This window comes from Colius striatus, chromosome 4 (genome assembly GCF_028858725.1).
Source record: "Colius striatus isolate bColStr4 chromosome 4, bColStr4.1.hap1, whole genome shotgun sequence".
In the NCBI taxonomy this organism is placed as follows: domain Eukaryota; kingdom Metazoa; phylum Chordata; class Aves; order Coliiformes; family Coliidae; genus Colius; species Colius striatus.
In genome coordinates, this window is record NC_084762.1 from 50,013,683 (window position 1) to 50,040,276 (window position 26,594).

General features: G+C 37.1%; 1 protein-coding gene across 1 annotated transcript in view; it reads right to left on the bottom strand.

Annotated features, from left to right (window-relative positions):
• CHST9 (carbohydrate sulfotransferase 9) overlaps positions 1-26,594 on the bottom strand; it is an 89,732-nt gene that overhangs the window by 58,123 nt on the left and 5,015 nt on the right. The window contains exon 3 of the mRNA XM_061995523.1: positions 24,582-24,793. Coding sequence (XP_061851507.1) covers positions 24,582-24,684 — 103 coding nt within the window. The 5' untranslated portion in view covers positions 24,685-24,793. The remainder of the gene's footprint in view (positions 1-24,581; positions 24,794-26,594) is intronic.

The window sequence follows — 26,594 nt, forward strand, 5'->3', positions numbered from 1 at the left end:
GAAACAAACTTTCCAGTATAGGTAGTCCCCTACAGACTATCAAAGACATGCTTGGAAGTAAGATGCGAGAGGGAACGACAATAAAAAGTAAAACAAGTAACTGAGCATCAAGAAAGCCTCTTTTTATATGATGGCTTAGTTGTTTCCAAGAAAGGGAAAGGAGTGTGCCACCATCTTCTAAAAGAAAGAAAAGGGGAAGACTTAAAACCTCATTTGTACTCTGAAATTTCAACATCCAATGAGGAATTTATGTTCCATGTATAGGAAAACATGAACTTTTCATATTTTGCCTCTCCAGTTTCTTCTAAACACAGGGATAATTTTTAAGATTATTTAGATCTCAAATGTCATGGAAAGCTTGAATCACTACTAAGGTACTTTATCCAAATTATATATTTTTAAGATGTCAAAACATCGAATGCAGAAACTATGTTTGGAGACACACAAAAAAAATGAGAACAGCACTTTAATGCTCCTATGAAGTTGTAGAGAAGCTCAGTAACCCATGAAGAATACAATATAACAAGGCATCTGTGAATAAACTCTGTCCTCATTTTTTGCTGTTTGTTTTATAAGGAGTCACAAAAATACTTCACACTTCATTATATGAGCAAAGTGTGCTGTTTATGTCAGCCAACCGACCACTGAACTACCAGAAAATTAGTCTTTTAATATTCAAAGTGTCTTCTTACATCCACTTCTCCTGCTTCATATATAAAGCATGGGCTTTGGAGAACAGACTCTGCAATTACTAGCCAGAGGGAACAAAGCATACTTCTGTCTGCCAACCTCTAACTCTTACATCCTTTGCAATACTTCATCATTCTGATTTTTATAAAAAGTTAAAAGCATAGTTGAAGATATCCAACTCTTGATACGGAATAAACATTTTTCTTCACTAAGCATGATAAGATAATGAACTATACCCACTTGTGTACAAAAGAGTAAAAAGAAATAAATCATTGAACTGCTTTAAGTTATGGATGCACCAGAGCAGAGAAAATAGACGACAAACCTTTTGTGCTAAACCCCTGCTGATCTGGAAAGAAAAGTGAAAAAAAAAAAAAAAAAAACGCTAGAAAAAGAAAAAATATTCATATCTCATCTGCTTACAAAAATCTGAACAAATAGCACAGTTGGTTTTCTAGGAATGACATCTCCACTTTGTCCAGATGAGATGGAGCCATTTTCTGGACTCCCAATGCCCTTCTATACTGCTGCTTGTTTGCAAGGGCAATACAGACCTTGAAAATTACAGGACAGAGCTGTATATCTCTGAGACTTCAAGACAAGCATCAAATGACTGGTACTAGAAAAAGGCAGAACAATACTCAAAAGCAAAGCCAGATTCTACTTTTCATTATGGTCTGTAAATGTAAATCCTCAGTATCATTTCATGCTCTACAACTTGGTTAGTAAATTTATCCTGATAATGGTTTCTAGGCACAGTTTTCTCTGGAATTTCAGTACCTAACGACAGCAAGCATTAAAATCCATAGCTTCAGCCAGCAAGAAACCAAACGCCTTGATCAGCTTCTACCTTATATCATCAAGCTAATCAGATATGTAACTAGTGTCCAAAGTAATAAATAATACAAAATCAGCCTAAGATGTCAAATACCGTTTATTTTTAAATGAAGGATAGAATTAGTTGTCATGTTCAAACAAAATTGCTGTTGCAACACAAAAAGTCTGATGGTGACAAGATTTTGGACAGTGAAAGAAGACACATACAAATAGCCATGTTTCGTATTTTTGACCAGAACTAAGAACCTAGTTTTCACCTAGTCTGATTATTGGTATACCTGGATTCCTTTTTCGCTTCCACTTATATTGTAAATATCTTCTTTTAAAGTATTTTTGGTTCAAAAGAACATGCTAGCAATAAAACATTATAAAATTTATGTAAAAGGAAGAGGTAGTTGGAGGCTCTAGTGTGCAGATAAGAAAAGCAAAGGAAGTTAATGTGCTTAAACTAACTTTATTTATTGCTGTCTGTTGGTTCTGAACATTTTTCTTCTACTTCAATATACCTTATTGTATATAGCTGTCGGAATTAAAATTATAAGAAAAGAACATTCTGCCCGAGGGATTGCAAGAGAAATGGGAGAACAAAAAGAAACTGAATCTGTCAAGCACAGATAAAAAGAATACTCAGAGAATTATAGGTGATAGTTTGGATACTGCACGTAAAATTTAACAACTTTGTTTTGAGAAGGTACATCCTTGACAATAAGAAGCATCTATAGCCATGTCCAGTTGAGGTGTTAAACTCAAATTACCACGTCTATCACTTCAAGGTGCATTTTCTGCTCTTTGACTCTTTGCCCTTTTAGACACTCAAGTGAACAGATTACAGCTCAAGTAGGTAGAAAACATGAACAAATCCATTACATTTTTCTCTATTAGGGTGAAAAATCCCAACCCATCAAAAATAAGTTTACTTTGCTTTTGATAAAGAGAGGGAATAAAAGGGAAATAGCATACGGTAAACACTTACTATATGCAGAAATATTCAGATTATGATGACTTAATCTACCTGATGCAAAGTATTTAAATATTAACATTAACTGCCACAAAATAAATATACAAATCAGATCTATGATATGGGAAGAAGAACATATCAGGCTTGTGAAAGAACTCTGGGTTAGACCACTGTGATCAACATCAAAGTCTTTAACATAAACAGCACTGAAATATCTTCTACCACTATTTCTGTGGAAGGAGTGAATGATGAAATGTAAGACTGTAACCTTTGCATGTGTTTCTAGTTTAAATGGTTAACAAACTATAAATTACATTTTTCCTCTTCTTTTGGCTCTTAAATTTGTGAATACTCAAGTTATACACAGCTGCCTAAACAGATATTGACAAAATATTTATTGAAAATCTAATTGTGAGTTTATTAGACTTCTGTTTTTAAATTCAGTATGCTTAATTTATTATTTTAATTAAATAATATTATAAACCAAGCAATATAGAATTCATTTGTTGAGTGTAGGTTTGTGTCCTGGTTTTGCCCAGTCAGCAATGAAGCACTTTGACAGTCTCTTGCTCACTGCCCCCCATCCACATCCACCCTCATTAGGATGGTGGAGGCTGCAGTGAGATGGGAGGAAAAAAGATAAGCAAGGATGTTGTGGATTGAGACAAAGGCAGGGAGTGCTCACTGCCAATTACAGTATCAGGCAAAACAGACTCCAATACTAGACTTAGAGAGGAAAAGAAGAAGGGACAGAAAAGAAAAATAAACAGGAAGAAGCCTCTTCTGTCAGTTTCTTCTCAAAAATCGTGGAGGTGTCTAATTTGCTCAGCCCTAGAAGTGGGTCTGGCTCAGTGGGGAGAGTTTCAAATAACTTCTTACAGGAGCCATCTTTACAGCCCCTTCCCCCTTACCAGAAATGGCTTCATGTCAAACCGTGACAGATTGGTGGTGGTTTTTTTCCCTACTTTATTGAGAAAAAATAAAAGAAAGAAAATCCGAGACAGTGAACAGAACTTCTTCTAAATGCCAAATCCTAAACATTCATACTGACAGACTAGTTACTGAAAGTTCTTAAACTCAGATAAACAAGGAAGCATTTATACTGTTCAGATTTTATTTGCCAACTGTCCACTTTGCAACCACAGCTTCTGAGTCTGTATACAATGGCATTATCAGTAACAAGTAATCTTTTTATCTGAATAGATAACGTTTTGATAAGATAAATGAATTGGTTATAAGAACTCTGTAAGCAAAAAAGCAGAGAATAAATCTTGAGGAACCGCAAAATTCTATCTCAGGATTTAATTAATAATGACTCAGGTTTTCAGAGTTACTAAGAAGAAATGGAATAAACAGAATTTCATCTTTCTGAGATGAAATTCTGGTGGGTTGTTTTGCCTTTGTATGGAAGAGTCTCAATGCACACCAAACATAAAGAATCCTCTATTGAACCTAAGAGGACACGTTCCTGTTAATATGGGATCCAAATACCAGAGGAAACCTACAAAGTAGGACTTGGCATCAACCTTAGTGTATAAATTTTCTGTATTGTTGAAGGTTTCTTAACAAATCTATGGCAAGCTCAGACAGAACACATTATCTTTCATCTTATCTATGACTCATTAAGACATCACTTTCCCATTGGAATGGCAGGCAAAAGAGTTCTATGCCATAAAACTCTGAAGTTGCTGTTTACCAGGTAAGCACACCACAGGTCAAGTGAAAGCCATCTACCATCAGGAAACAGAAGGAAACTTCGTGAGTATATAATGGCTGAAAGAGGGTGCAGAACATTGTGTAACCTTTCTCCTCACAGCTTTTTGTTGCAGATCTATTTTGTATTGTTTTTTCCCACTTATATTCACAGATGAGCATCTGCACTTCATTCATTAGCCTCTGAACTAGTCTTCCCAAAGGATCTTAAAAAATGTTAACGTGAATTATACAACACATGAAGGGTTAACTAAGCTGAATAACCACAGAAGAACCTGGCAAACCTTTGCAGTTTTATATAACCTAGCAACATGAAACCCCTTTCTATTCTTGGCTAGATTTCCTTTGCACACCCTCTTTAAAATGTTTATATAGAGAGAACACAAACTGTAGTACCTCTAAGGGGTACTCACAAAGCTAATTTTATGCAAAGGAAACAAGCCTCTTTCTAGACTCTCTTAAGCCCTTGGAAAGACAGGAGGTCCATAGGAGACATTCAGAAAAGGATAATTAATCTGGATTTGCAATTGCAATCAGCAAAATAATAATTAAAAAACCCCCAAACCAACCTGTGTTATTTCAAAACTTTAAACCAAAAACTTACTTGCCCCCTCTCAACACATTTTGAGCTTCACCCACACAAATTTTCCTGTTCCCCACAGTGTATCCATGCTCCAAAGAAGAAATATGACCAACTCTGTAGCCCAACCTTAGTCCAAAGCAGTGTGTGACACCAACCTCAGCAACACTAAACTTCAAGAGAGACTGAGACCTGAAGTTATCTTGGAGGGCAAAAGGAAGCATCCCCCCACCCTCTTCACTAACAGCAGTGGTCAGGAAGATTAGCCTACTGACTCTAACATTTCATTTACAAATTCCCCTTTGCACATTTTGTCTCTTTTTTTTTTTATGTCCAGCACTCATGTGTCTAGGCTTAACATGTAAATCATGATTTGAATTCTCTTTACGTCTTCCTTAATGAATCTCCATACACAATTTACAAAGCCCTCTCTAAGTCCCCTTAGACCAATACAAAACTTCTCCCTTATTTATGTGTCACTACCATGGTTTAACAGAGGATGGAAAATCTTCATATTCTGAAATTAATGTGGGGGGGTCAAATGACTCCACAACCACAATCTACTAATGTCCCAGGCTAAAATACTACAGAAAATCTTCCCCTCTCCCCCTCTCTTTTTTTTTTTTTTCCTTAAACTTAGGACCTGTAAGAGGAACACGCACCCAAGCATGTACCCAAGCAGAGGCAGGAGAGTAGCACCAACCACTACCAGGACTATTTACAGCCAAGGGCCTCCAGAAACACTCATTTTAGAATTCTATAATCAAGGGCAGAAAGCACTCAGGTGTCTTGATGGCAACAGCCATGTCACTTTCAGCAGCATGTGGGAAATGAGTTACAATGAGTTATTGTTCAAATACAAAATACTTCAAACTTTTCAGACTACAAGTGAGCTGCGAAAGTGGTCTTACTTGCTTAAAGCATGAAAAGCATAACACTGAAGTAAGCTGACATTACCCTCATTTCCATAAACCACTGCAACTGCTGACTGACATTTTGCAATTTAAGCAAGAGAGGACTCAAATTTATACTGGCATTTCTACCGTCAGGCAAAAAAGTATTAAGCATACATAAACCTGCAGTCCCATCTACTGCTTGTCACTGTATCAGTGAAAAGCAAGTGCATGTCACTTTTTCCTATTCATTTGCATTATACGTATAGAAGACATAATGCTCTGTATCTTCTCAAATACTGTTTTATATTCAACAGTGAGACTTTACTGTTTCAATATAGTACCCAGTAGGATAGGCTGTTTCATAGAAACTGTCTAGCTGCTGTGTGCTTAGGCAAAGTGTTTGCACTTCTTCATTAGAAATTCAGCACTCTGAAATATATATCTTGCCTCTTTTAACTGGACAGTTACTATAGATAGACTTTGAGGACTTGCTCCTCAAGAAAATTTACTCTTGAAGAAGGATATGTTTTGCTATAAACACAAGTTTCTCCAAACAACAAATGCATAAAGGAAAGGAATAATAGACTGATGGGGCTTATATTGTTTTTGAAAAGTTTTAAAATGTTTGATCAGATCTGCTTTGGAGGTTAATCTCTGACAATGTTGCCTTTTTCTTACTTTCAGGAGTTTAATTAAAAAGGAATGTAACCTTCATCTAATAGTTCCAACAAAAGACAGTACTGTTTCTATCAGAAAATGTAACTGTGTAGAATTAAAATAAAACTCCCATGAGTTCAATGAAGGCTGGACAAAACCGATTTCTCTATCAGACTCTCCAACTCATGCATCAATAAACCACACAGGCAGATTTTGCTCACAAAATTCTGAGATCGCTTCAACTCAAATCATAATTTAATCAATTGCTGTTACAACATCTTTATGAGAAATCATTCTTTAGACGACAGACCGCAAAATATTTGCTCAGTCTGTGAAGTACTGTGCCTAATTAAACAAAGTACATTTGTCAAATAAATTAAGTGATACATTATCATTTGCCTTCTCGGTCTTAAATTCAAATACAGTAATCTATAATGCATCTGCAATATATCAGCATGAATTTAAAGGGCCTTTGTTACAGCTAGTAAAAACCCCAATTACTCTTCTGAAGGAAAGTTTGATATTCCATTTTTTTTCCATTTTTAACAGCACATTGAATTTAAGCTCCACATCATATATTGCTTTGAATCAAAAAGCTCCTTAAAAAACAAACCCAGAGATTAAATACTACAATTTATTGCATTTTGATTTGAAATAAAAAAGAAAGTCTTAATTTTTCGTTTGTATTTAGTTTCTACTTGGATAAAATTACATTTACCAGTAAAATTATTCTGTAAGATTTTCAGATAACCTTACCCTTAATTTACTTAACGATTATTATTCTGAGATGCCAAGAAAAAGATATCCTTAAAAAACTCTTTAAAAGTCTTTACAATTTTATTTTCCAATATTTTTTTTCCCCAGGTGGAAACTTCTTTTCAGTAAAACAAATGACAGTTTTTATGGAAGTTAATGTAGTTACTTGTATCTGTTTAGTGTTAAGCATAATTTCTTGGAGCTTTCCTTTGACTCACCTTGGCTTGCGAAGTTTTTTCCTCTCAAAAAAACTCTGGTTACTAATTTGAAGAAATTTAGTTAAAGTTACATGAATGGAAAAAGTATCCTTCATATTTGAAAAATTTCATTCAACAATGACATTTGACACTACCATCACTTCATTAATTGTCATCTAAGAAGAAAATTTAATTTTTGTCTGCTGAAGTTTAGGCAGCAGTTTCATAGCTAAAACACCCTCCCTTGCTGTCAGATGCTCAGTTTCTCTAAGTTGAAGAAGTGAATTGGCATTACCTACATCCACAAGTGACAGACAGCTCTTCTGACATGAAACGGCAGCAGGTCATTTCCTTTAAGCAGGGGAAAGGGCGATGGTGATAGCATTACAAACACTCTTTAATCATTATTCTGTTCCCAAAGGTGTTCCAGTTGATTGAGACACTAAAATTTCATTCTAGATGGTGATAAAAAAAAAAAAATCAAGCTATCCTACTGTTCTATTTGCTATCCATACCCAGCAAATGTTTTGCCCAACTCAAACTGTCAGATCCATTTCTAATCACTATATAAGCAACATTAAGCAAATGTGGCATTCAGAACAGTTGATGTTTTATATAAATCCACAGAAATCCTCACTTATTCCTCTCCCTCTCTATTCTAGGCACTAGAAGATCCATGTTTTGTCAAAAGCACGAAAAAAAAGAATCCATCTAATAAAAATCTAGTAATTATTTCAGTCACGTTACTGACCTCATTGGCAGAGAAGTGCAGTTCTTCCTATTAATTGATTTTTTAAAAAATGCTAATTTTCCTCATAAATTTTCCTCTTTATACCCAGCCCCACTTTCCCTTCAAATGTCTGTCATATCTCTGACCCACTTTTATAAAAATTTCTCTCCTTGAAAGGAAGTTTATTTACACATGTGGGAGGCCAATCCCAGAGCAGTGATGAGTACAGTTAAACAGACATCTGCCTCCCCTTCAAAAAAATAATTGGAAAACTACATTCTCCAGGTTACTGTCAGTTCTTTGATAGGTAAAAAACTGAGGTGAAACAATCACTCATTCCCAACTTACAGTTTTTGTAAGACAAAAATCACAAGAAAGTACTAAGAATGTAAAAGAAGTACCCAGGATGTGCCGCTGAGACAATCACCCATCAATCACTTTTTAATTTTATGATCAGTAAATTCCTACTGAGACAGAAGGTGAAAAATCTGGTTTAGTGACCCAATGATATCATGTTTTGGTGGATATTTTCATAGAATGAAACAGCATCTCAGGAAAAATGCTACAAGAAGTCTCCGATACATTGAACCTGGACATTTCTCAACAGACAAATCCCAGAGGAAAGGCATTGGTTAAGACAATACGGCAGAAATTGATGGAAGAAGGAATAATCCAGGGCTACTGAACACGTTGCTAAACCAGGAAGCCTCTAAACTGTAAGTCACTGTAGTGGGTCTGGGATGGTAGTGATTTTCTACAGCAGCTCTTGCAGTGCTGTGCTTGCTGTTGGTATCAACATTATGACTACTGCTTGCACAACATCGGGGCTGTCCCTCCAGTATCCCTTCCCCTGCCTTCACCAACAGTTGTGGGTGGGCACAATCTTGGGAGGGACCATGGCCAGAACAGCTGACCAAGGAGATATTCCATACCATATGACATCAGCTCAGTAATATAAACTGGGGGAAAGGAGCAGGAAGAGGAGACAAGATTCATTTTTGTCCTTCCCAAAGCAACCGCTACGCGTACTGAAGCCCTGCTTCTCGGGAGGTGGCCGGACATCGCTGCTGATGGGAAGTAGAGAGTAACAGCTTTATCTGCTTCTGCTTTGCTTCCCGCGCACGTGGCTTTGCTGCTTATTTATTAAACTGCTTTTATCTCAACCCACGAAACTCTCATCTTATTTTCTCCACTCCCTGGCTTGCTGAGGAGGTGAGTGATAGAGCAGTATGGTGGGCACCTGACATCCAGTCAGGGTCAAACCACCACAGTCACAAAGGGTAAACAAAATTCTCTGAATTATTACTATAAATATGCCTTATTTTTACATAGTGTATTTTGTCTGCCTAAAGAAGACTAAGCTTGAGAGACATTTGGACCTGATGTGGTATAATTTTTCTTCACTGACAAAATTAGCTTCACTTGAGATAGCTGATGGGGACCTGATATGTCTAGAGGTGACCTGATACGTCTTATGTGACAGAGGGTGATCATACTATCCTCTGCTTAGCTCAAGTAGCATTTCTCTTTGAAAATTATTGCTTTTAGCCTGAATGTCTCCCCTCACTGATATTCATGGAAGTCTAATATTAAATCTTTGTCCTATGAACATTTATCATTTAAAAGACTATTTATGATCCACTTGTTTAAACTGTCCTACTCAAAAAACAAAACTCACATGTGTCTGATTTGGGCTTTTTGCGTTTCTTGGACTCACCTAGTTCAACAGTTCCAGGCACTTTTTTCCCCACGGGATGGCTGTCACACCACCAAACCCATTTCACCTCTCTTTCAGGCTCTGCCTTCCCTCCTTTCCATCATTCCTCATTCCCCAGCTCATATCACCTTTATGAGGCCTTGCTTCCACAAACAAGCATATATTTTTGCTTTCCATTAGATGTTTAGACATTGGATAAGGCCTCATTCCCCCACAATAAATTTTTTTTACTAGTAGCTGGAAAACACTCCCAGATAGGTGCAGTTTTATGTGAACATTTTTCATGATAGAGTATTTGGAATTACATGAAACAGAAATATATTTATTTGCTCAGTTCTATTGCTACTTACTTAAGAACAAAACGTGACTATACCTAAAATGTTACCTCCGCGCCACAAACACTTGTTACAAAAGTGCACTATTGCATACGAGGAAAACAACAAAACCCAAAGAAAAAGAATATTTAGGAAAAAAAAGCAGGAACAGACACTTAAGTACTTTCAATAGGTCCAATTTCAGTGTTTCTCACAAAAAAAATATTCCTTATTAATTCTGCTGATCACTTGTATGAACATTAGAGACATCATCATTCCCTGAAGCACAGAGCTTTTTGGGACAAAAAAATGATATTCCTATACATTTACCCATTATTAGCCTTTACTAACTGCAGCTGCATTAGCCTCTTCCAGATTTTTGGAGAGCAAGAAAAGAAATACCAGCAAGAAAAATCTGAACTATCAGAAGTTCTCTCAAGGCAAACACACAGTTTTGCCCAGGTTAGTTATAATCATAGAATTGTTTCAGTTGAAAAAGTATCTGCAATATTAATTCTACATTTCCTACTCTTCAAAATGATTGGGTGATGATAGCCTTCCCTTAATGGGTTCACTGGAATATCATTTAATGATAGAGAATTTAAGTCATAATTGATATGTGAGAAACGGCATAGTCCAAGGACAAAAATTGTGATAGCAACTGCCAAGAAATAGTTGGACAAAAGTAATACATAATCATGAAAAACATAAACATGCAATACAATTGTAACAGTATACAGTAACTTTAGCACATTTCTCATATGAGAAGTTAGAATTAAACTGCAGTATTTGGCTTTCTCCCCTTTTTTATCATGAATGATGGCTTTTTTCCCCTGACTTTTTTTTTCCTATGGCTTACCTCAGCTGGTAAATATTACCAAAGCACATTTGTTAGTGAATGTGTCAACTTCAAGAAACACATCATTGCTTAGAATGCACATACCTTTTTTATCTTTTCTTGGATCTTTGGCCCTTGTAGGAAGGCTAAAACAAAAAAGGTGCTGGGCTACTAGCTCTGGAGTTTGATATTCTGGCAGTTCTCTGACCCAGAGGAAATATGTGGTCTAGTTATTTTCAGGAGGTCACCTGTTTATTTTGCAAATACCTCAAATGAATGCTGAAAGAATAGCAAAAATTTGCAAAATAATAGATGATATCTCCTAAATAATTAATTTGATTGCCTTAAGTGGGTACTAGTCCACGTGGATTACCCTATTTAAAATACCAAGATTAACCTCTAACTTTCTTGAAAGTCAATTATTAACTTGTAGACTGGCATTGGTCTTCACAGACTAGAATTTGCTTAAATTGCCTCTCAACTCTCATTGAACTACATTTTATTTACAGCATATGAAGGCCAGCTGCACAATATGTGTATTTTGGTAGCTGAAGAAGCAAGGCTGACTCTACTTGCCTAGAATACCTTGAACTCACCTATCAGTCACAGCGTTTGACAGTTTTATCTGGGTTATATTTACATGCACATCAGTCCTAAACCTGATGCCAATAGAGTTTCATTATATTGCGTGATCAATCATAACTTAAGAGGTAGCATACCTCTGCTCTTTGCAGATTAATTCTACCAGAAAGGAATTTCTGCTTAAAGGTTAAATAAATCATGAAGTATTAATACCTTACTGCAACTACCTCAGCCTACAAAAGCCCAGTCTCATCTGCTTGTTCATCTTCAAAAGAGAAACACTGAATTGAAAAAGTGTAATAGAAAACAAGCAGGGTGAAATTAATTTTTGCCATTTGTAAAAGGATAAAGCAAATAGAAAAACCCTAAAACACAATCGTATCCATATTATTTCTTATATTCCACATACATTTTGTGTTGCTCCCTCAATCCAAGGAAACTAAATTGAAAATCAAGGAAAAAACCAATTTTTCTGAGACATTTGTCATTTTCTTCTCTTTGCTACCAGTCACAAGACCACAATAACAATTTTTTGACAGAGGAAGAGGAAAAATCATCAAATAATTCTTGTAAAAATACATTTGTTTTACATTTTGTTGCTTCATTGGGTGTAATTTCATCAGGGCCAGTCGGACAACTCTCACTCTAATGATTTTGCTCCTACAATTAATTTCTGAAGTGATTAGAAGTCTATTCATATTAAATGCCCTTTTTATTACATTGGTACTTCAGCACCTCCCATGGTAAAAGCATAAAAAAGGGAAAAATACACCAAAGTAAATTCCAGTCTATCTACCAGCTCACTTACCCTATTTATTTCCCTCCCATCACAGGAAAACTTTGCTTTCTTCTCCAATGTCCATATATTTACATATTTAATGACCTCTCAAAAAACTATCAGTAGTTAGAAAAGATTAGACATCTTGAGGATCTTATATTCCTATGGAAATTTTAGTTTCTAAGGAAAATAAATTTCTGTTGCCTTATTAATAATTGTTGTGTGGAGTAACTCAGCTTGAGTGTTTCTATGTAGCTTATAAATCAAGTCAAAGTTCAAGAACAGTCTTGGTTCTGTGGCCCTACATCAAGAACAGAGCTGCAGATCTTTCTGGAAATTGTAGCATAATTCTTCATCACAATGACAGGATCATCTTAGAGCAATCACATTTAATGAACTATGTACATAACATCTTTAACAGGCTGCATTTTATACACAATTCATGTGTCGTGACCTGCATCAACAGATTGTAGCCCATTAGTTCTCAGTAGTGGACAAGGCATATTGTACATTAATGAATTTTTAATGATGGCAAGAAAGAGACATAAATAAATAAAAATGAAGAAATTAATACATCTACACATAGTTTCTTCATTTATCTTGCCATGCTTCATTTGAAAACTGTGTTGTAATCGTTTTTTTTTAAAAACAAAACAAAACACAGTATTGCAACAGAGATTCCACTGCATTATTTTACTATTAAATGAGGGAGGTTTTATCTTTTTTTCCAGGAATAAATAATTTTGCATGGATCAGCAGAGCAAAAAGTGAAACTCTACTGATCCGGTCTTATTAACCTTCTTCTAGCTAAAACATCTCCTTCCACTGCCACTGTTGTAAAGCCAAAGTCAGGAAGAATGAAATGGCAAAGTAACAGAGTTCAAGGATATTTCGTGAAAGAAATCAAAAGCTTCCATGACTAGCAGCCATCCTTTAATGAAAGCAAGAGAATTTTTCTTACCCCACTGTTGCCTCCAAACCCTTCTAGGAAGGGCAAAGCTGGTGGCTTTTATGCTGCCAATTGCCATCAATTAACAGCTTTTTGGCACTCTATTGTTTGTATCCCTCATGAAAGTGGACTGGACATGGTGTCCCCTCCAGTGGAGTAGCTGACCTTCCCAGGAAGCTCGAATTTTCATTCCCATTGAAACTCACTGCTATGTGGAGAAAGCACCATTTGCACACAGAAAAAAGCTGTCACAGAAAAAAGCTGTCCTCATTGGAGATTCATGACCCCCATTCTAACCCAAGAAAGTAAGACCCTTGCTCACATTAAGGCTTGTACAGACAAGTGTTTGAGAACCATCAACAGATACACAAAAGCAGGGACATAGTCTTCTTTTTAAATACACTTATCGCCTATCTATATCTCTCTGAAAACACAGTATCTTTATGCAAAGTTGAAGTAATCTCCCATGGCACACACTTCTGAAGAACAGAAAAATTATGAGGCTTTGGCAACAATTCAGAAACAACTGTGTTTCTTTCTCTTTCCAAGGTTTGTTTGCTGTTTTAAAAAGTTTAAGCAATAATATCAAATATGACCAAAAGTCAGATAGAAAACTGCCTTTGTACACAATGTTCACTACATTATTTTCTATTAGAAAGGCTCCTCAACGGAGCTATTTTGTGGATGAATGGCAAAGCATCAGGCACTGCTATTTCCCTGTTTAATACAACTGAGTGCTTCCAGCTACAGTCAACAGAACTGACACATCACATCTCCCTAGCTGATCAGAATCAAACACAAAAATCCACACATTCTCTTTTCCTCTTACAAATAGTTTACCAAGAGGCAATATGCACATAACTAGGGCACAAATGCATGACTTTAAAATAACCTCCAGTTCACTTGAGCTGCTTCTAAATGCATGCTTGTATTAACCCTCAATTAAAATATACCTGTAGCAGAAAGTATTACAAACCTGTAACAGCCTCTTCCTTGATTTCTGCCTTCACACACATATGTACAGATAGGCAAGTTCTTCTATTGCTACATTATAATTGGTATCGAAATCACCTGCTCAATTCTAATCACATTAAATATAAAATCAATTAACATCTCCTCTTCTTTCACCTGGCATTTGCTCACAGTGAAATTTATTATTGATTTTGATTATTCTTAAACTTAGGCTGCTGATCTTCAGTTACTTTTCTTGATGCTACCCAGCACCTATGACATGCAAAAGCTGTCCCCTGAGGTGTATGTCAAATTTTGTGGCTATTAGGCCATCATCCATTATGTTCTAGGGCAATGAAATTCGTTGCTAGGAGATGGGTATTACCTTGCTATCACTGTTTTGCAAGAAACTCAATTTTCCAAAGCCCATGACTTTCTTTGAGCCTGTGTGGTGTGTGAGTCATTTTCCCACCTCCTCCATCTTGTTGTCTGCCTGGTTCACAGCAGGTTTTGTGCTTATCAGCTGAACTCCTTACAACTACTGCCTCAACACTAGTTACTCCTACCCATCTTTCTTATGATGAAAGGTGGCAGGATCTGGTACAGTTCAGTCTGGAGAAGAAGAGACTGAGGAGTGACCACATTAACACTTACAAGTATTTGAAAGGTGTATGTCAAGGGGATAGGGCAACACTTTTTTCTGTAGTGTCTAATAATAGGACTAGGGATAATGGACAACAGCTGGAACACAAAATGTTCCACTTAAACATAAGGAAAAACTTCTTTACTGTTAGGGTGATGGAGCACTTGCACAGGCTGCCCAGGGAGGTTGTGGAGTCTCTTTCTCTTTGGAGGTTTTCAAAACCTGCCTGGACATATTCCTGAGTGAACTAATCTAGGTGGACCTGCTTTAGCAGAGGAGTTGGACTAGACGGTCTTTAGAGGTCCCTTCCAACCCCTACCATTCTGTAATTCTGTGAACTGCAACATACCTGAACTAAAAAAACCACACAACAAACCAAACACAAACAACAAACCAAAACCAAACAAAATCCACAACAATAAAAACACCCCCACAAGAGAAAAAGTAAATCTGAATCATAGAATGGTAGGGGTTGGGAGGGACCTATAAAGATCATCTAGTCCAACCCCCTTGCTCAAGCAGGTCCTCCTAGATCAGGTCACTCAGGAGAATTATTAATTGTCTCCACAACACTTTCCTCTATAAGTTTGGAAAAGGCTAGCTGTGACCACATCCTGTTTTTTTTTTTCTTAGAATATTACAGAACTGTAAAGAGGAAAATAATTTTTAAATAGGTGACGTGAAGTCTTGAATCTTCTTTGCTTAGTATTGTTACTTCATTAAAAAAAAAGGAGATTCCTATAATTCCTCAGATATTTTGATAACTCATGTCATCATCCCTTGCAGATGGTGCTATATATAGCTCATAGGAAGCTGGAGGATTGAGACAAAAACTGTGCCTACTCAGCCTCATTTTGCTAGAGCTATGCACTGTGAATTTCTGCCAGAATCGTGCGACAGAAAGCTGCATGGTCAATATAAACAAAATCATTTGTAACAACAGAGCTGTGAGAGACAATTTGTATTTGCAAGCAGGCATCACACAGGTTTGACAGAGGTCAATGATAGTCTTGGATTTTGTTACTGTGGGGAGGCTTTTAAAGTGGTAAGGAAACTATCAGCATTGCTGGAAATGAATTAGACTGGAAGGAGCGAGAGTACTGAAAGAACAGGAGGGTATAGTATTTTCCAAGTTGCAAAACACCATTGCCACTTGCTGCCAACTACAGCATTCCAGGCAGAATAGCAAGCTGCTGCAGATCTTGGCTAAATCAAGATGAAATCAACCCAAATCCAAACCAAATGGATATACATGATATTTTACTCCCCATCACTTTACATCAAGTGAAGCTCATATATCCCTGGGAACAGTTCTGTTCATGTACATGGCAATGCTTAAAAAACAGAATAGTTTGCAGTTCTTGAGTAATGAATACTGATATTCAATATTCAAAAAAAGAAGCACCTTTAAGCTGATTTGGTCACTGACCCTAACTTTAGATAGAAGTGAACAAGCTTGTGATGTTTTTGCTGTTTGGTTGGATTTTTCTGTCTGTTTAAACATAGCATTTGACAGTATCCAACTAACACTCTGTCGCTGAAGCCAGTCACGATAGCTCCCACAGACAGAGCTACAAGACTCAAGGTTGAGGGAACTGAGAAAGAAAACACTATGTGCCGATGGGATATGAATATTTCCAGTTTCAAACTGACAGTTATTACATATTTACAATAATTCACAATATTTCATACAGAATTATTGTAAAAATGTAGAAACATTATTTTTCTTCAAATATGCCATAACTTGGTGGACCTGCTTTAGCAGGGGGGCTGGACTAGACGATCTCAAGAAGTCTCTTCCAATTTCTGCAATTCTGTGATTCTGTAACTTAAATACAAGAAAAAAAATACAGAAAGGTATGTAAGACAGCTGTCTGAGGCAGCAGGGACACAAACTTTAAAGCCTAGCCAATCTCCATGCTGCCATACCATGAAGATTTTGTTTTTATTTGCCTTTAAATACAAAAAGAACCAAAAATAAAACTACTTTTTCCATGTTTAAAAAAATTAAAAGGAATTTTTCTTCTTCTTTAAAACTTTTGCTTCAAAAGACTGTTTTTTTCCACCTAAGTCATACACGTTATCATAGGACATTAATCCTCCTACACTGAAATGGTTTCCATTACTTGTAACCTGTCAGTCTCCCGATCTTTACGTGTTTATTTCACAGATATTGCAAGGTGATCAAGAATGATCCCTAATTTACAGCAATAATGTATTTACAGTAACACCAATTGAGAGAAATGGAAACAAAAACACAGAAACAGAGGCTCTTGACCCTGAACATCAAAAGAATTCTTCCATTTAAACTGATGTCCATGTAGGCAAATAGCTGTGAGAAGATAGATTTCTGTCTAAAATCTCTCCCAGCATTCCCTGCTCCCACACAAAGAAGGGAAATGGTGAGCATACTAGATGTGAATGTACATACATGCATATAATGCATATATATATATATATAAATAAATACATACTAGAAACAAATACCAGAATTTCTAATTTCATTCTAGTAGGGAATCCAAGGTTTCCTTTGGAATTTCACAGAGACTGCACTACATGCTCCAAGAGAACTGTTCCTAATCAAGCAAATATCAAAGCAGTTTCATGTCAGACACGGAGGTGACCATCCTTAAATGTACTCCAGCAGCAACCACTTGTTATTCTAAAAAGGGAACAAGTCAGAAACTTTTATCACCCAAGTTGTTTTACTATTCTAAATTATGACCTGCCAGGTAACAATTACCTTTCCAGCCTTCTTCCTTTGTAAAGCTATGTGTATGTCTTCAGTGGTACTGCATCACACAATCAGTGCACTGGAGAGGCAAGACTAAAGGGTTTCATTGCCTGAATGATTAGTTTTTAAGGTAAGGACTTTCTGGAACTGAAAAAGTGCTATGAACTGAAAGTTGTTAGAAGCAAGAACTATGGTGGACAATAACTGAAAACTGACCACTCAATGACCACATATCTTTTAGAAAAATTACACTATTTATTAGTCAACTTTTGTTTAAAAAAACCCATATCAACTGAACAGAAAGAATGATTGCTAAAGGCTCCATGTAAAAACTCACATAATCTAGATGTTCTGCTCGAAGGATCTGAATAACCAGAAAACAATGTGAAGATTACCTATACATGTTTTGTATGCAATTCAAAAGATCAATATATTGTGTGTGTGAGAATCAGCCTTTCAGGGAAAGAGGACACCCCATTTTGTATGTGTTCCATTATCAAGCTAGAAAAACCCTCCAGCAGTAGTTAAAACAAATTCCGAAGTGAGTTGTTACATGCCTAAGGAAGTTATAGTAGCCTCTCTTAAAAGTCCAGTTCAAAAATACACAAAAAAGAAGATGCTTAGGTGTCCTCAGTACAATTAAGATATGTGCTACACCCTTCTACAAGTAGATCTTTGTGGTCTAGGTATGAACAAGATTGAGTGGGTTGTCAAAATCCTATACACAATAATAGACAAAATGACATTGGCTTCTGTTCAAACATGTTATTGAATACATAGCTGAAAGGATCTCCAAAAACACATCCCATTTAGTTTCTTTTATACCAATGGAACATGGAAGCTAAATACCAAGGATCAAAACACATCAGCAACTCAGAAACACTCTTGCACAATACCATCAAGAACACAGCATGGCAGAAATTTCTTTTTAAGAAAAAAAAAAAGGATTTCTAAAATAAGATGCAATTTAGCTATAGGAATGATAAAAGCAAAATTAATTACTTTCAAGATTGAGGGCTGTTAAACAGACAGATCTAGGAAGGACATCCTCACAGATAAATACAGTTTTAAATGTTATATGCTGCCATAAGAAATTTTAACTTCTTTTTAACTGCCCAGAGAGGCTGTAGAGTCTCCTTCTCTGGAGGTTTCCAAACCCACCTGGACACGTTCCTCTGCAAACTGATCTTGGTGGACCTGCTTTAGCAGAGGAGGTGGACTAGATGATCTCTAGAGGTCCCTTCCCTATGATTCTGTGATTCTTAAAGCTTCTAGGTGTTTGGAACTGCTGAACATAGCGTTAAGAGTCTACAGTCACTAGCTCTGAAAACCATATTTTTTTATATTTAGCTTTCACTTGTGTTGTTAGATCATTATGGTTTGCCAAAGTATCAATATCTACCTGTTTCTTAATAGATATTTTTGCGCAAAGACAATTGTTCCCTCTCTACAGCTCGCATCCACTTAAAGGGTGGAAAAAAATAAACTAATTTTATGTTACATGGGGAAATTCACCTAATAAAATCTTGTAGTATTTCTCAGGTTTCAATAACTCTGTAACTGTTCACCGGGCAGCATTTACTGCTTCTATTGAATCCTGGCTTTTGTGCATCATTCCACTAATGAGGTAGATTTTTTAAAAAGCCAAGAAACAAAAACACTTTAGACAGAAAGACAACATATTCTGACCAGAAAGGTGAAACCTATACACACTCAGCCTCATTAGAACAGTCTTATTAGTAGCTGAGTATTGTAAACCAGGAGGATTTGCTTGCTATACCAGTGGTACTCTCCATCAGGTTAGAAAGACCAGGGAGAGCCTCCATCCCCTATTAAATCCAGAAGGAAATTTGCTAATAAAAGACGAGGATGAGACTGAGGGGCTTAATGCCTTCTCTGCCTCAGTCTTTAGTAATAGCAGCATTTCCATTGGGGAAAGTCAGCCTCACAAGCCAAGAGACAGGGGTAAGGAGCAAAACGTTTCCCCTACAATTCAGGAGGAGATGGTCAGTGACCTGCTGCTCCACATTGATGTGCACAGATCTACAGGGCTGGATGGGGTACATGCTAGAATGCTGAGGGAAGTGGCAAGGGTGCTCACCAAGCCACTGTCCATCATTTATCAGCAGTCCTGACTGACTGGGGAGGTCCCATCTGAATCAAAGTCAGCCAATATAACACCCATATATAAGAAGGGACAGAAGGATGATCCGGGAAATTACAGGACTGTCAGTTTGACTTCAGTGCCTGGGAAGCTCATAGAGCAGACCATCCTAAGTTTGATTATGCAGCACATGCAGGACAATCAAGTGATCAGGCCCAGTCTGCATGGGTTTATGAAGGACAGGTCCTGTTTAAAAAATCTGATCTTCTACGACAGGGTGATCCGTTTGTTGGATGAAGGAAAAACTTTGGATATTGTCTATCTTGACTTTAGTAAGGCATTTGACATGGTTTCCCACAGTGTTCTCTTAGGGAAGTTGGCTATTCTTGTCTTGGATGAGCATACACGTTCCTGGGTGAAAAACTGGTTAGATGGTTGGGTCCAAAGAGTTGTGGTCAATTGTGTTAAATTCAGTTGGTGGCTGGTCACGAGTGGTGTCCCCCAGGACTCAGTGCTGGGGCCACTCATGTTTAGCATCTTTATTAATGATCTGGATGAGGAGATAGAGTGAACCCTTAGTAAGTTTGCAGATGACACCAAGGTGGGTGGAAGAGTGGCTGGAAAGCTGCCAGGCAGAAAGGGACCTGGAAGTGTTGGTTAATAGCAGCTGAACATGAGCCAGCAGTGTGTCCGGGTGGCCAAGAAGGCCAATGGCACCCTGGCCTGTATCAGGAGCAGTGCTGTCAGCAGGAGAAAGGAGGTGATCATTCTACTGTACTGAGCTTTGATGAGGCCACACCTTGAATACTGTGTCCAGTTTTGGGCCTCCCTCTAAAACAAATGCAACAAAAAGCCAAAATCAAAACCCCACACAAGACCAGTATACAGATCTATTCCCAGAGATATTCTTGATTATCAGTGACACTAAATCATACCAGCCACTCCACCCTCAAAAAAAGTTTTAAAGTAGAAAATTATAATCCCTAAGTTAAAAACTTCATTTCACATGGATAATATCACAGGATTAAAATGCAAGCATCCTTTGCACCTAATACACCCCTATTGCAGGTGATTCTAAGTATAAAATTCAACATCAACTCTGGAAAACACAGTCGTTTGCTTCCTCTGTACAAGATTAACAGTGTTAGAAATTACTAAGCATACACTAAATAGTAATTCCTTTTTTAATCGCTGTCACAATATTTGATGCTTTCACTAAAGAATGCAAGATGTATGGAAAACTGTCAAGCAAAGCTTTAGGATTTAGTTGAATTCATATCAAGCTTCAATAATGTACATGAGTTCATACATAGTGAATATATTTATACATGGAGAATTCAAAATGCTCCATATATATTACATTATCAGAGTTGATGTCAATGAAGTTTTCAGCCAGATAAACTCTGTATGTTTTGACATTCATGTTGGACTGTTCTCCACAAGTCTATTCCCCATTACTCCACTCAGGTGCACTGAAGATACCTATCAGAAGGGCTCTGCTACATCTAAGTAAGGATATATAATCCTGTCTCTATATATTCCATGCACAGAGTCAAACCAAGAAACCTGCCTGCTCTCTCAGTCTGCAAATGTCTCTGAAAAGCCATCAGAGAGGACCACCATGTAAGCCAGCAGCGGTTTCTTAGATAACTCTCAACGAAAGACTATCTTTAAGGTGTAGGGATGGTGAATGTGACAAGAAATAATCTGAAGAGTACAAGCACAGTGGGAAAGCATGAAAGACATGGCTGTGCCGAGAGACACATACAGTTGCTGAGCCTGAAGGTGCATCTGAAGTAGATAGATGGGATGAAAGATTAACGAAGGTATTCCCGTCCTGTATAAATTTGAGTGATGAAGTAATAAGTCTGCAAAAGTAAATCAGAAAAAAAAAAAAAGCTTAGAGAAGACCAGATCTAGATGAAAATAAGACAAATAGGGGAATTACATCTGATTTGAGATCTCAGAGGTGTGAAGAACAGATAGAAAGAAGAGAGAAAAAGTTAAAGACATCGAACTATGAAAGAGAAGTGGCATTCAGTCTGTGTGACAAGTTACAAGCAGCAAGAAAGAGAAAAGGTGGTGAGAATGGCAAGTATGGCAGTAGATTATCTGACTTTAATACAGCAGTATAGGCAAACACTAATAAGGAACAGGGTATTATCATACAGTTTTACAATTCCCCACAAAATATACGTCTAATTGGGAATCATTCACACCACAGCTAGAAAAGCCTGCAAAATAAGAATGCACATTACAAACAACCACCTAGTAAAACATAGTATCTCTTCTAATGATTGCAATCTGCCAAGGCTCCAAGTCAGATATTCAGAGGATTGGGGTGGTAAGCAGCAGCACCTCACTGGTGTAAAACAGACACAGCCAACTTTCCATCCTTCAGCAACCAAATGGAAACATGAATGTTGTAGGTCTTGAACAGGGTATCACTGAAGATAAAAATAGTTCCATCTACAACAAACACTTGTCTCTACAGGCTCATAGCACAGTGACTGAGAAGCATGAGGTACACTTGCCATCAAATCACATGCTCAGCCACTTGCAGATTAAGCCTAGCTGTCTTACAGCTGTGCAGCCAGTACTACCATTAAAGGAGTACACAAAATCCTTCTAAAGACATTTGTCAGTTTGAGATTCCCAGACATAGCTCATCCCCAAAAGACCCACAGTGCACAACACACAGCAATATGAAAAAAAAACAGCAAAAGAGGAAAAAAAAAAAAAAGAATGCAAACCACCCATAACTAAAGTATATGGTGGATATGCAAGTATGTTTTATTTCGAATCGACTCTTAAGCAGCGAACAGGGGGAGAACATTAGAGAACTGAGCTGCAGAATGTTTAGAGGAAATACAGGTGTTTGAAATAAAAAAAAAGGGAACATCTCTACATGTTAAATTGGAAGAAAAGGAAATACCAGACATCAAGGAATATTTTCTCCATGCTCTTTCCAATGTGGATGACCTAGTGACCTTAGAGAGTGACAAATTTATTTTTTTTTTGGATCTTGCTGAAGTGCTGTCACAACAGCAGTCCAGTGAGATAAAAGGGCAGTCAAAACTGCAGTCATACTTCAAGCTTACTAAACATTCTGTTATTCTCTGATAGCTTCCATTTTATTACAGAAATGTTTTCACATAGAAATGACTTATGTGTACAAGGAGAAGCCTCTCTCCTGAAGATGATTATGGCAATACATCAAAGAAAACCCCACAGAAAGCATCTGGTTGCTCAGAAGAACATAGTACATTCTAATTTGCCCTTTATTACATTTTTCCTGTTTCTTTTGACTGTTATAAACAGACAAAAGAAAGGAGTGAAAAAAACACAGTGAAAAATAGCAAGGAGGAATACTGCAAGGAAAGAAAGGTTAATTACAGTACAGGAAAAGATGCAAGGAATGCAAAGAATGTTAGCAAGTAACTGAATCAATAATCTACAATCATCATCTACATTCGTGAGCTACCTTGAAAGCAAAGATATCTGCCCTTAACATTCCAAACAGCAGTAGATTTTCAAGGAAGATTCCCCCCATACAGTGCTCTATTTCTGTCAGCACCCCTTGTCAGGGTGACAAGGAAGACTAATACTATCTCTTTTAACAATTTTGTTAATACAAGCTTGTAAATACCTTGGACCAACCCAAAATTTTTTAACAAGATGAAATTAATGTTGTGATCACTCCACTTAGCTGAAAAAAACCTCAAGGTTGTGGTCAAACCATTGTAGGAATGATGCACTAAATTCCCACCTCATCACTGCTTTCTAAAACATACCAGACCCTAGCAGCTCACAGGGAGTTAAAGCACAGGATCAATAAAGCCAAAAGACTAATTTCTTCACAAAGGTATCAGCATACCATAAACAGGTTTACAGAAGAAATAGAATCTGAGCAATAGAGATGAGAGGACATAAAAATCGGGACTTCTTAACAAGTTGGGAACATTAAATATTGTTAATGGGGGGGAAAAACCTCAAAAAAAACCCCAAACAAACAAGAAAAACCACCCAAAAAACCAAACCAGAACAAACCAACACACAACCAAAACCTCACAAAAAAACAGACAAAAAAAAGGAAACAAAAATCCATCTTAACCAACCAAAAAAGAAACCAACCAAAAAAAACCAAAAGCCCTCAAACAAAACAAGTACAGAACTAAAATCAAGGATATGCCATCAAGTAACACAGCACAACAGCAGTGGATCTGCAGAGCAAAACAGTGGATGTTAAGGACCCTACTGACATCTACTCTATACATATTGAGGTTTTATTTTTACTTCAGACTAACTCCAGACTGATCCTGTGAGCTGGTCACCCACTAGACATTGAGGTGAATGGTCTGTTTTATTTTCATCCAAAAAAGAATCTATATTAACCGTAGCACAAATTGAAATATAGTGAATGGGGAACAACCTAAGTTCAAATGAGAGATGTAATCCTCCATCAGTGTCAACAAAAATTCACCCAAGTTGCAATATGCTATACTTACAAAAGCCTTCTAAGTCCATTATCTCACATTCTTATAAAAGAAAAACCCACCACAACAAAACAGGGTAGGATGATTCCACAGGAGCACTGTTGCTTAGAAGCCCACTTTGGTCTATAAGAGATAACAGTAATTCTTCACAAATTGGTTTGCCACACAAAGTTTACAAAACCCACAGTAAACTAGCACACAGAATTATTTCTAAACTGGACTTGGCCTCATGCATACACAATATGCTTTTGCAATGCTTGCTTTTTCAAGTGAAGCTGATAAAATACAATTAGGTAGCCACGGGTCATCTTTTCCTGTGATTCAAGAAATTTCTTAATGCTGATGAAATAGTAACAATTAAAACAAGTATGTTTTCAATGCCATTCTATTACTAAATGGAGGGATGCAAGTAATCGATGCAATTACATTTAAGAAAAGAGAAGAAAGAAAATCTACTGTACCTGTATGTTGTTGTTCCTCAATCCAAGCTTGCAGATACATGAAGAGGAGTAGACCAGCTACTCCAAACATCACTAAAGACACAAAAACTTGTCTTAGGTTCATGACCCTATCAGAGGGCTGCTTTTCAGCTTTCAGAAGAACACATGGCTCACTTCTGGGAAGTTTTCAGCATGCCTGCATCTCCTTCGGTATCTTCCCCTGAGACACTAACCTGGAATACAGAAGATTGGAGCTAGTTCTCTTGTTACATTTTTATTCTTCACCAGAGACTGTAAACAGCTATGTACAAGCTGGAGCTCTTACAAGCTATTATTTTCAATGCTTAGATTTCTGTTCATGATCTTGACAGTGTTCTAGTTCTGGATGAGTTTCAAGCAGAAGCGAAACTCCGAAGCGTTTCTGGATTTGGCTGCGGAGACCATTCTACCTCCACAATTTCTTGAAAAGTAGAGTGCCCAGAAAAAGGAAGTACTTTACCCAATATTCTGCACCTGCCACGAAGGGGCCATAAAATTCAATTTATAGCAATAGAACACAGGATAACACTGTGGACCATAAAAAAGCCAACTCTTTAACCTGAATCAGAATGCATACACTTTGAAAGTATGTTACCAGAAGCTGAAGAGCAGTTATTGAAACTGGTCTGCCCAGCAAAGGTGTTAAAATTCAATGCAATGGACACCCTTGTAAATGCCTATCCAACAGAAGTGCCTGGTAAACTATTGCAAAGAATACAAACAAAAAAAACCTCAAGTTTTTAAAGGAAGATAGTCTACTGAAAAATATTTGAAAGAGAAATCTGTTAAAAGAATAGAGCTAAAGCATACGCATATCCAAATAAACAGTAAAAAAGAAAACACAAGTACTTAACTCTTACTCTGAAAAATAAGTCCTGCATGTTCCACAAGTTTGTATTTTTAAATAAATCAGCACTCTTACATATAGAATTGCTTTGTTTCTAAAAACTAATATACACATAGGACTTAGTAGGACTTCTCATTAAAAATAGCCATTGAAAGTAACTATGTTAGACAGAAACAAATGATTTCAAGAACACCAAAACCGCATTTGGAACTTTACAAGTTTTTTTACCAATTCTGTGCCATTAAAACTATATACTTCTCTGAAGCATAAGCTCACCTGTAGAGAATGTAAACCAGACTTTAAATATGAGTCACTTCACATGCAATTGTTCTGAAATTAAAAGACTGTAAATGTTCTGAAGTCTTTTTTTGTGTGAGTTATGAAGTATCTGGTTCAAACTTGGAATGGGAAAGGAAAGAGTATTTCATCTAGTTATTTTTGCCTTGATTCTGCAGAGATGGAATCCCCTCTAGAGATACATCTCTTCTCACCTATTGTGATGATGCACAAAATCATAAGGAAGCAGGGAAAACTGGGCAAAAGCAAGGAAAATGCTTGGGGAGTTTCCTGTGTGGGTAGTGGAACCTCCTTCCAACCAGGTCTTTATTAGCTGTTACCATTTGCACCTCTTCCCATAGTGCTCTCAGCATTCTCAGAATCTTCCTTATCTGTGCTGAAAGGCTTCGGCCTTTGCACCTAACTTCAGCCCTTCAGAAAATACATTGTTTGCATGTCTTCAGAAATCACTTTGCTGAGGAGACAGAAGCTCCCCAGCATAAGCAATGCTTCAAGAACTGTTAGTCAAAGGACCAACTAACACACACCTCTTCTGTTTTCCTCCAGACATAAGCTGTGAAGCTGTGTTGTTCACATAACAGGACATTGACATCATCTGGATTAGGGGGAAAAAAAAGTCAAATAAATAAGACATGAAGGCCCGAATGAATACCTTTGAAATAAATTAAACTGCAGGTATAAGAAAGAAGAAGCCTGCTTCTTTTAGAAAAGTTGTTTAGGATTCATAACTTTATATCAATCCAGATACATGCAATGAATGGTGGCATGCTTCCAAATAAGCCTCCTTTTGTGTGTTTGTCACTTGATTCCATCTCTGTGCAAAACCTGCCTTCTCTTCTGAAATCCAGTCT